Genomic DNA, 11,954 nt, shown 5'->3' on the forward strand with positions numbered 1-11,954 from the left:
GTGAGGTCTGCAGGCAGGGTGAGCTGAGTTATGGGGTTAATAAGGCGAAGAGCATTGATGCGCCTCAACAACAAAGTGATGTGACCTGCTCATTAATGTCACAGCTTGATAAACACCACAACAGAAGAAAACAATGAAAAAAATCAGGAATCCTTATTCTGTTAAAAGTCAAGAGCTGGTTTCTTCTCTTTCAGAGAAACGATGAGTGTTCATTTATAGGATAAGCACAGTGTTCATGTGTTTCTTTGTTTTTCTCTCAACAAATTCCATAAAAACATCATCTCTCAATATTTTCATTTCCATCCATCCATGGCACTCAGCCCTGAGCCCGAACTCAAAAAAATCTGCTTACAGATACAGTAATATTATAGTCACTGTGGGTTTTTTTAACACGTTACACCCATTACAAATGTTGTGGACCCAAAAATGTCAGGTACAAATAAGAAGGGAGTTTAATGAAATAGGATGAAAACAGGAACAGGGAAAGAAAATAGGGGACTGAAGGCTTGTGGCTAGATACAGAGACACAAAGTGAGCAAAAGAACACAGCTGGAATCAATCTTTTCTTGGGATTTTGCTGCAATAAGAAAACTTAAAATCTTCTGTGAACGTCATCCTTTAAATGGTGAACTCCCCAAAAGAGACGCTCAGCTGAGCATTTGGGTTTTTTTCTGTTTTGGTTGATTTAGTTTGTGACATGACAAAAAATAATATATTTCACTGCACACATCACATGCAATCAAACACCACAGCTACATTTTAGGAGAATGCTGCAGAATAGAAGCAGCAATCAGCGACTATTCAACATGAGAACATCTGAAAAACCACAAAACATTCACAGTGATGAAGCTGCTGCAACAAACCAATCAGTTCTAAAGGATGTACTAGAAACCACCAGACTGCAAGATACTTTCCCATCATCCTCTATTGCCGTGGAGTGTGTTCCACAGGTAGCAGCTGCACATGCACAGCACGTGTGAAAGTCAGTGTCCACAGGGAGACATCCAGCTACAGTATGACATCAGACACATGGGAGTGGTAAAGACAAAGAAAGGGACGAGATGTGTAGAGCATCCTCACTGTCTGTAACACAGATTGGATGTTTCTTAATGAACAGGAACAGAAAACGACACAGTTCTAGATTTTAATATTTAAACAAGAGGGTGTGAAGCTGATTCAAAAGGAAGACAGGGCTGGAATCTGGCTGCAGAGACTGACGGACAATAACCTGCACTGAGAAATTTTAGGTGGCACTAGTTAAAGTCAGTAAGATCAATCCAATAGTGACAATGAATGAACTGTATATAGACTTTTTGAATAACCTAGTTACCTATAATATATACGGCTCTCTTAGAGGTAATTTTCAGAAGCCTTAAAGAATATTCTGACTCTCTAGATAGTTATTGTAGCTGTATCTAAGGTTTTTTCTTCATTTGCACAACACATAAGGTATCGAACATCAAGCTGTGTTGTAAATAAAAAATCTAAAATACTGAGACGTGACATAAACAGGCCTATTAAAACAGCAACAGATACTGTTGTCACTCTGTTTCATAATCCACACAGAGCACTTACGTGGATTTGTAGCTCTGTGGTTGTGTAAGCACCTTAGAATAGAAAAAGTCCATGTTTCAAAATGAAAAGGTTGAAGAAGAAGCTCTTCAGCTGCCTGTCTGTGGATCAATTATTGCTATTTCCTTTGTTTTTTTGCAGGCCAATCACACAGGATGCCTTGTGATTACTTGATCTTCAAATGCTCTGCATGCTGGGACGATTCAAGAGTCAAGTGTTTTTCTTTATCTCCACCATATGACGGAGAATCTGGCTCAATCAGTCTGCTGAGCAGCTCTTCGTACTTTATGGATATGGCCAATTTGAATGTATTACTTGCCATTCACAGTCATGCACAATGAAATAAAACCAGTGATGTAGACCATCGTACAGCAGCAGAGAAAACCTTATCTTGTCCAACTATTAGAATAATATCTGTCTCTGCTCTGTTTTTATTCATATCAGCACAATTCACACTAATTATTACGGTGGTACATGCTAATTTTAATTAACATTAAAAAAGCATGTCTTAGTTCATATTTTACTGCTCTAATGAGCTAAAAAACAGGACCAGGTCTAGTTTGTGTCTTATCCCCAGCAAAAAGAATTGCAGTTTCTATGGCTGCAGAGTCACAAGCACAAAAGTGTAGAGACAGACATGGAGAGGAGGAGACTTTCAGCAGAGTAGGTCGCAAAGACGAGACAGTCTCACCCAAACTGTTTTCAGAACCTGAGTGGCCTGGAGGAGGCAGAGTTTGAAGACTGTAGAAAGCTTACAAATCGTTCCTACACAAATAAGTGAAGTTGTTAAAAACGTCACTGTGGCGAATCAGAAGGGAAAATGAGACTCACTTCGAGTTAAAACACTGTAGTGATGGTTTTAGTTGACAGTCCTCCTCACTGCTGTATAGAAAGGAGTTGCTGCTATTCTCTCTCTTTGTATCAGGAGAAACTTGTGATATTTCAGTTGTGGGATTTACTGTAATAAACATTTAAACCCTACTCACACAGTCAGTGTGTGAGTAGGTCATTGTCAAGTACAACAAGGCTGTGTCTGCCTTCCATCATCCACAGAGGTAGTGAGCAATGACTCTGAATACAGAGACTTCCACCATGATAAATCTGCCGGCCTTCATATTTGGACCATTCAAATATCATCCAGTTTACAGAGACTGACATACTGTGTATCAAGGCACAAAGATGCTTTTTTAGCTATTGCGTTCGCTGGCATTAATCAGCAGCAAATGACAAAACATTTACATGATGGCCTGAACACACTGAGCTCTGGTAATGTCTCCATTAGTCCTTTAATGAATCAGTGATGCCAACATCTGCGTACAGTGGTCGTGGTATATTTGTGTCATCCATACACAAGTTCCCAGCTCACGTAAGTAGAAGACATTAGAGCTGCCATGACTGTGGGGAAGAATTGGTGAGAAAAAAAAACAGAAATCATCACAGAACAGCGGTGAGACACAAACAAAGAATCTTCTCCGTCAAGCTCTGCTACCAGAGAAGCAGCTCCCTTTCCTAAAGACATGTTACAGTCACAGTGTCCACTAGAAAATCAACAGATAAGGACATTTTGCCCCGACATTATCATATAATAAGTTATAAAATATATAATTCCCTTCATGTCTCCAACTAAATGACTCAAAAGATGCCTTTCTTCTTTACCTGTACCTGAACATGTCTGACCTTTGGTGCATTTCTGCCTGACACACAATGGATGTGTGTGTGTGCGAGTTTTTAATGAGACAATAAGTGTCGAAATGTGTCATTTTGGGGTTTTATACATTAAAAGATCTCCAAAGACATTTCCAGTACAGCGGTATTCCCAGAAAACGTGTGCGTTTCTGAGCGTGGGGGTGGAGGGTGCGTTGGATTTGCGCAAGCGGGTGCGCTGATGACCGGGTAGGTGTGATTGGTCACCTCTGCCTATGAGGGGGATGCCTGTCAGCTTGCAAATGTGTGTGCTTTTAAACTGCTGCGGGCAGAGGGCACGGCGCTCAGACCACACAGGTTGTCGTGACAGAGACCAACCAACCGAACCGAGCCGAGCCGAGCCGGACCGAGCACACCGGTGCGCACAGCAAGGCTCTCCAAAAAGCGCGCAAAAGTAGAGTGGAAGAGGAGAGAGGAAAGGAGATATGACGCTGCCAGCGGTGCGACAACTTTTTCTTTTCTGTTTATTATGGTTTCTTGGATGCTGGAGCACAACAGGTGGGTGATCATCGAAATAAACATAGAAGTCTAACAATTAAATTAAAGTTTAACGTTAAAAAACAATTTCAGCATTTTAAAACACGTTTTAAATTGTGAAGTGACTCAATGAATATTAAATATTCATTTTCCCTTTTTTGTCTTTTAGCTCTTTCTTAAAATATTTTCAATGCAAAGTTGCAAAATTACAGCTCTATATAAAAGAAATTAAGTTTTATTTTATCATTGTGCTGCTGCTGGAAAAAACGAACTTAAAGGACGATAAAGGGATTTATATTTTATATTTACTGTGTAGTTCAGTAGCAATAAGCAGTTAAGATGTTTGGGGTTGTGAAACATTTTATTTGAAGTCATTGTATTTTGCATTGAGAGAAGTGATTCAACTGTCCACTGGAGGGCTCCTCACGATGAGCTGAGCTGTTACAGGCTACTGGAGTAAATCATGTAACACAGGGAATGTGCTTATTGATGGTTTCTAATTAAATACACTGAACTTAGCTAAAGATAAAATACACAATCACACCTAAAGCACAACTAGCATTTCTTAAAATTACATTTAAGCATACTTGAAACTAAGGATTGTAATCATTTTAGTCATTATCAGCAGGTTTTAAGTTCAGATTTAATATTTAAAATAAGATATTATCTTATATAATGTACTTTTACAATTCATTTCATTATATCCAAAAACGTTTTATTCACTCCGGGCTTGAGGCTGTTATTTATTAGTGTGAATGTTATTTCTGACAAGTTTTGGAATTAGAGAAAATTACAATATATAAATAATATAAATTTTGGAATTAGAGAAAATTACAATAGCAGCTTTGGAGTCACATGTAGAATTATTACAGTATTATTGTAGTATTACTGTATTACTCATTACAGAGATTTCATCATGTTTGTATCAAACTAATTAAATGTTGCCCTGTTTTAAGACAATATATTTACTACGCCTGTTGTGTAACTATTATAATATTATTATATTATAATATTATAGTATAATATAATAGTGTTTCTTGTTCTTCTTCCAGATGCCAGTCCCTATGATCAGTGGGAAGACGGCCTAACGTTCAGACGGGTAGAGAATTATCTTTTCATCTTACATTTCCATTCCTCATTTCCACTTTGTGCTCCACCTCCAACACACTCAGCTGATTGAGGGCGTTCACTCCTGTTAAACCAATTAGATTGTGCTGTGAGCCAATCATCCAATTGCTGTCAAACTTTAAATATGTTTCTCTCTCTGTCAGCTTTCAGTATTTCAGCATCAGATCCCAACTGTGTTACCGACTGAGTGTGTTGTTTGTCTGCAGGTGCGAGGCGTCCAAAGTGATGATTTGAGTGGTGTTTTGTGGAGAGACCAAGACGAGGTAGATGAAAAGCATAATAAAAAAGCAAAATACTGCTGTATATATTACACTCCTGTCAGGCAGCACTGTCTAAATTAAGATGGAGATGATCATTCACCTCTGTGACTCAGCAGCAGTGCTTTATGTTAAGCCTGCCTCATTTCCCATCAGCCCAGCTGCTAATAGTCTATGAAGTCACGCTCTGTTGTTTTTTAATCTTCTAATCAAAACTGAAAACACCAGGACTCCACATTTCCCCTTAATGATCATGACACATGATGAGAGGACGAAGAAAATGAGAGGGACAGAGCGTGGACTCTGGTTTTCCAGTGGTGTGTTGTAGTGATTTATAGTATACGCTTAAAAATGACAGTAGTAACGTGTCAGTGAGGAGAGTAACACTCCTATCAGGACATTTTGAAAAATGTTCTGCACAGGAACACAGTAAAACACAGCAGTGCCTGTGGGCTCAGTAGTAACCGAGCTGACTAACAGTTTACAGTGAAAGTTTGGTGGTGACTGTAACACAATTATCAGGAACATCTTTTTCATTTTGTTCCTTGTCATTAATCTGAAGTTGTCTTTGTGCACAGGAGCAAGTCCAGAACGTGTTCAAAAGAGTAAGTTTTCCTGCACATTGTGTTGATTCTGTTATTTCTGACATAGATTCAGCTGCTAGTGACTCTGGAATTTCTCCCTTTTCTTCAGTTCCTGTTTCATTACTCCAAAGCGCGTAACTCTGTCGGAGCCGTACAAAAAGAGGTGAGGAACAAAGAGATTGTGAAACTGACAAGCTGATTTCTAATGTTTTGACACTTAGTGTTCACAGTATCCAACAACTACGGGTTTCTGAACATGAAAATGCTATTAGAACATTTTCATACTGACAATTAGACAGTTGGCCACAGTTGGTTGAGTCAGAGAGTTCACTCTGGACTACAGCGGTTTAAAACCATTATTAATGAATTTAGAAATTAAATGTGTATCTGTGTGCTCATTCACAGAAACAGGGTCTGTGTATATAATAAACTGTCTAACTGTAGCAGAGCCTACATCTACTGCACCCTCCACCTGTACATCATCATCATCATTAAGCAAATTCTTCTCTGTCCTCTTCCAGTCTCACTCTGTTCACCCTCTGATGCAACTTTCACCCAAACTTTCCCAGAGGAGAAAGAAGAAGGTGCTGCTTTTGGTGAGGAAACTGAACATGCAGCGTTAGCGTAGGCAGTTTTTATACAAGATGAAACAGGGCTATGATCGATTGGGAAAAGTTTGGCATCCTTCAGAATAGTGGCCTTCCTTTTCCCTTCGAGAACAGCACACATAAAGTACATTGCACTATTTCTCTTCTGTCTACCAGGAGTTAACCTTTTCAGAAGTTTGCTAGTCAGGTTGTAAAGTAATCAAAGAGTGATTAAGAGAAAGCCAGCATAAATCACATTAAAGTATGTCACTGTTTAGGTTCGATCTACTGCTGACACTGACTTTTTTCTGTCTCTGTCTTGCTAATGAAACAGAAGATTCGCGGGTTGCCAGAGGGGATGTTGTAAAAGAAAAATATACAAAACAAAGGAAATGAGATCCAACAGAAGAAGAGCAGAAGGCGGCTTCGCCTGTGGACATCACACCCAAAAATCGACTGATGGGGCGACATATAGCATCTCTGACACGTCCTCCAAGACAGAAACCTTTTGTTGAGAGAAAATAAATTATTGTATAGATGGAGATAACAGAACTGCACTGCCATGGCCGCCATGTGTCTTCCTGCTTTCAAATGTGAAATCTGTGAAAGTGAATGTGAAATGTTGCTAAGGACAACTTTGGCATGTTGCACTTTTAAAACACACAAAATACAAACTCTCAGAGTAAGCTAGTAAGGAAGTCCTTTATAACCAACTTGGCAACAGTTATTGTTAGTGGCAAAGATTTAAACTCACGTTTAATTTAATAGATTTAAATGGACATGTACATTTTATGACAAAATTATTATGAAACATAATAAAATACATTTAAATTTGACGCTGATGCTTTTGTAAAAATTCAGGTGATGCAGTTTGAGGTTTATTCAAATTACATATGGGTGAATTTTGTGCTGTGCCACTTTCCTACGGACATGTTCAGACTGGTAAACAACCACATCATAGGTTTGACTCTCTCCAGCCAAGTGTCCTGTTAAAGTGGCCTTGAGCAGGACTGAGCCCCACGTAGAAACGCCACCTACATGGGTAAATTATAAAAATGTACTTGCTGACAAAGGAGACGTCATCTCTACACGACGCATCACCACATGTTTCAACGTCCTGAGTCTTTCCAATGTAGCAGCCACAAAATCTTTAAGGTCTGGAGTGACAGGCTTTTGTTTTTTTCTAATCGTCCTCGTCCTCAGAGTCACTGTCCTTTCGTGTAGGAAGCGAACATCTGATGGATGACATCAGCTTGTCTTCAATTTGCTTCTTGGGGTTTTCCTCCAGATCTGTCTTCACCGCCCCACTCTCTGATAATCTCCACTCCAGCTCTGGGGGACACAGAGACAGGCCAAGTCATAAAACCCTTTACTCATAAAATCTGATAAAAGTGCAGGAGATGAATCAGGATTCAGGTTTTAAAACAATACACAGACTCACAAAAATTTGCTAAACATTTTAGCTGAGCATGTTTCCTCTCACCTTCTACTTTAAGGTTCATGCCACCAAAGACCAGCGGACCAATAAACTGCGCCTTCATCTCGCCCTCAAAATAGACAAAGATGGTCGGCAGGTTGCGGTCGGGGTAGTTGGGGATGCAGGTGGTGGAGATGGACTTGAGGAACTTGGTCTGAGGGAACTTCCTGGCCAATGCGCTCAGGTGCTGGTTGATGAGGGTGCACAGAGGGATGCTGTGAAATGACACAAATGGAGAGAAAAGGACGGAATGACCAGTTAGAGCTGAATCTGTTTGTATCCCGAGGGTTATAGGAAAAGGTAATTTTAACAGCCCAAAACAAAACTACTCCATTTGAAAAGATACAAAACAGAGAAAGCAGTAAATGTTTCATTTAAGAAGTTGGAAGGAGAGAACATCTTTGTTAGCTTAATAATAAACTGAGAGAAAACTGCTGATTTTCATACTCGGCCTGTATGATCCCATAACAATCCCATATCTCATCAGAAATCAGCTTTTTGCATCAAGGAAAACAAATGTTGACTGGAAGTATGAGCTTAACAGCTGTGTTACTGTATATGACATTCTTTCTTCATGCAAAGATAATAAAAACACTCTTTCATATTGTAAGATATTTCTCGTTCAATGACTGTTGTTGTGTTTTGGCCTGACCTACCCCTGTTTGTAGAGGTGCAACACCACCCAGATGCCGTCTCCAGCCTTGTTGACCTCCTTGACATAGTCCTGCCCTGAGATTTCAACCACCTCCCCAAACACGTTCTTCATCTGAGATGCTTTCCACTCTGCAAGACGCTTCTGTCTGCAAGGAGAGACAGCTCACATCAGATTTGAGATACAGCTGAGAGTCTCTAACCACAATGAGACCATCAGTCATTTAAAAGACACCAAAACTCTTTCTGCATAATCTCTCACTTAAACTCACCTGTACATCTCAATGGCTGCCTCATCATCTTCTCCAAACTCATCTTCATTCTCCTCCAGTTCTTCCAGCGTCATGCTCTCATATGTTTTAACTGTTCAGGAAAAAAAAAAGTCACAGCATGTTCTGCAAATAAACTAAACCAACTGGTACAGCAAATAAAACCAAAATAAAAAAGGTTCTGTGATGTGGAAACATGAGTCTCTCACATTAAGAAACTAATAAATATTAATATTTATACCAAACCATCTGTCTTACCAACACTCTGCTGTTGGAGGGCCAGCTCCTCCTCCTCCTCATCTTTAGGTACCTCTTTAGGAGGAAGAATGCCTTTCTTCCTCAGGATATCATTCCACTCTGTGTCTTCGTTTGGGTCCTGGAGAGAAAACAAAGCAGATATGTGGATATTGTTAGAAGCTCTGGTTTATTTTGCTGTTGATTAGACATCATTTAAAAGAACTGTACAAATTCCCTTACACTAACATTTTGTATTAATAAACTGAGAATGATCCATGGTGTAAGACAAATATGTGCATGCAGTGGCTCTGGGTGGTATTTTTGATTGTTTCCATATATGAAATTGTTTGCCACATACAAAAAACTGGAAGTAAAGAGAAAAAAGCAAATATAGAAGGTATCTAAACCTCCTGTAGTGCCTGGAATTTGAACAGATATTTAAACCAACTGTACTTTACACAAGCATTTTCATGTATTGTTCAATGGTCTCTTTTACCATAAAGGGAAGGTGCGTAATAAAGGTTAGAAGATACTCCTGTTTACAAACTGTAGATTCCTGGTGGATCATATATCAGGAGCGTCATTGTTGTGCAGAACTGGATTGTCCTGAATCTGTGGCCCCTATACGTTTCAGCCCCTGGGGTCATTTTTAAAGTACTACAGAACATTAGACTAGAACTGACAACGAGAGTCGTGTTTTTTCTCCAATTTCAACAACAATTTTGACAAGTATTGTACTGCTGAGTATAACAAAAAATATTTAATGACAAAACCTTCTTGATTATAAGTAAAAACAATATTTTACAATTTGGATAACTTTAATGTAGTTAAAGTTTTAAATGTGCATATTTGTTCCTCTCCATTTCAGACTGTAATAATTAGGTTAGCCTCACCCTAGCAGGTTCCAATTTTGCAGTTACTCTATTTATGTGTGACTTTTTGTTGTGAAAGGGTGTTAGTGAAATTCTTTCTGTGTTTTTAGACAGTGAATAAAACTTTCACACACCTCAACTGTTTTAAACAGAGTACTCTAGACCAGTTTTTGACTCTGATGGGCAATCGACCATTTGTTGGTTTTACAAACAAAATACAGGTGTCACAAATCTTAAATGGACTTTAAACAAAACCTAGGCTTTACAGAGCAGATTTCTACTAATGCCATAAAACGTAACGCCACTTTATTTACGTTATTGTGGCTCTGTAATAATTTACAATACCTCCTGTCGTACACTACCCCACAACGAATAAAACGATAAAACCTTACATCTCTACGTCTACCAACTAATTGGTAAATCACAGACGCTTTAATCCTTACAACCAATTAGTTTATGTCAACATGTTTCGTTTGTTTTGACACTTTTCAGTGTTAATCTTAGCTCGCTAACAGTAAAGCCAACATGTCGATACCTAGCCACACTGCTAACTACGAGCTCTGCTCTACAATAACCTCAATTCACCACACCCACATTAAGAAATGTTAAAACATGGCATTGACCAACGTTAAATTTCAGCGTTTAAAAGTATAATAAAACTTTACTAACCTGCATTTTGTCAGACAAGTCTCCTCTGAAATCACACCACTGCTCTCCTCCCAGACACGGAAACAGAAGGAGCGACCACGGACTGATTCCGGCAGACAACACAAACTGTGACCGCCTCATAAAAAACACAAAATACGTGGAGGGATAAAATGAAGATACTTTGAGCAGAGATATATTTTACGTTACCTTATACGATATGGTTGTGGTTAAACGTATGGTTAAATGAGGCACCAGGTAGGATAATCGTTTTTTTAAAGGCGAGGAACACATGCTTTTGGTGGGGACAATAATAAAAGTGACACCAACTTCCTTTGAGGCTCAATATGACCATATAAGGAGCGGGAGCGCAGCAATTCCATTTGTGGCTGCAGAGGGAGGCTAAACAGGTGCAGTGACACACACACACACACACACACACACACACAGAAACACACACACACACACACAAAACCACACACAGACACACACACACACACACACACACACACACACACACACACACACAAAACCACACATAGACACACACACACACACAGAAACACACACAAACACACAAAACCACACATAGACACACACACACAGAAACACACACACACACACACACACACACAAAACCACACATAGACACACACACACACACAGAAACACACACAAACACACAAAACCACACATAGACACACACACCAATCTTTATATAGCAGTGTGAGCACTGATGCAAGTTTTAGAAGTACATTTTTAAACATATTTAACATATTAAACATTATTATTATTATTATTATGATTATTATTATTTTATAACCAAAGCATTATTAGTGTTAATATTTTAATTGACTTTACAGGTGAAAATGAAAGAAAGAAAAGGAAACACAACCAGAAAAGATCCACACCAACACAAGTACAGAATAACATCAATACATAAAAACTCAAACAAAAAAGTATATGTACACAATATGTGAGATGGACAAAATAGGTCAGTGAAAGTGGGTAAATAATTATAGTCCAGGGTGGAACGACAACACATATGTGGCGGGAAGTTTTCAGTTCCCCTAGTGTCTGCCACCTTCATGGTGCTGCCCCAGCCGCAACATGTGGTGGTCTCTTGAACTTGAATTCATGTTTGAGTTTTTGACTGATGATCACTAAACCATTTAGACTTCATAGAACAAAGACAGACACACTACCAGACATATTTATGAAAGAAGACATAAAAAGTGTGGCCCATGTGTGATAAATTAGCTCAAATACAATATGTGTGATTAACTTACAAAGCTTTTATATGGAGACAGGTGTTACATCCATCTGTTATCTGATTTGTAAGTATTTTTGTTTTCCATGTGTCCAGATTAGACCAACTAGAAAACACACAGTGGTTCCCATGGAGTACACAAGTGTTCCTGCCAACACTCCAATCAGACCACTGATTCCTCCTCTTGCCTGTCTCCCCTTGAAGACATTAGTTGTGATAAATAA

At 39.0% G+C, this 11,954-nt stretch overlaps 2 protein-coding genes across 2 annotated transcripts; one reads left to right on the plus strand and one right to left on the minus strand.

Moving 5' to 3' along the window:
- Positions 1-3,701: 3,701 nt before the first annotated feature.
- nms (neuromedin S) lies at positions 3,702-7,349 on the plus strand. Its single transcript, XM_026375629.1, has 7 exons — positions 3,702-3,774; positions 4,806-4,852; positions 5,088-5,144; positions 5,717-5,743; positions 5,832-5,885; positions 6,244-6,318; positions 6,644-7,349. Exons 1-7 carry the CDS (start codon positions 3,702-3,704, stop codon positions 6,674-6,676), a joined length of 366 nt encoding a protein of 121 aa, XP_026231414.1. The 3' UTR covers positions 6,677-7,349.
- Positions 6,998-10,561, minus strand: pdcl3 (phosducin-like 3). Its single transcript, XM_026375628.1, has 6 exons — positions 10,485-10,561; positions 8,965-9,082; positions 8,710-8,800; positions 8,443-8,586; positions 7,793-8,001; positions 6,998-7,641 (listed from the first exon to the last, which is right to left on the minus strand). The coding sequence occupies exons 1-6, from the start codon at positions 10,488-10,490 to the stop codon at positions 7,493-7,495; spliced, it is 717 nt and encodes a 238-aa protein (XP_026231413.1). The 5' UTR covers positions 10,491-10,561; the 3' UTR covers positions 6,998-7,492.
- Positions 10,562-11,954: the final 1,393 nt, after the last annotated feature.

Source organism: Anabas testudineus, chromosome 21, assembly GCF_900324465.2.
Source record: "Anabas testudineus chromosome 21, fAnaTes1.2, whole genome shotgun sequence".
Lineage (NCBI taxonomy): Eukaryota > Metazoa > Chordata > Actinopteri > Anabantiformes > Anabantidae > Anabas > Anabas testudineus.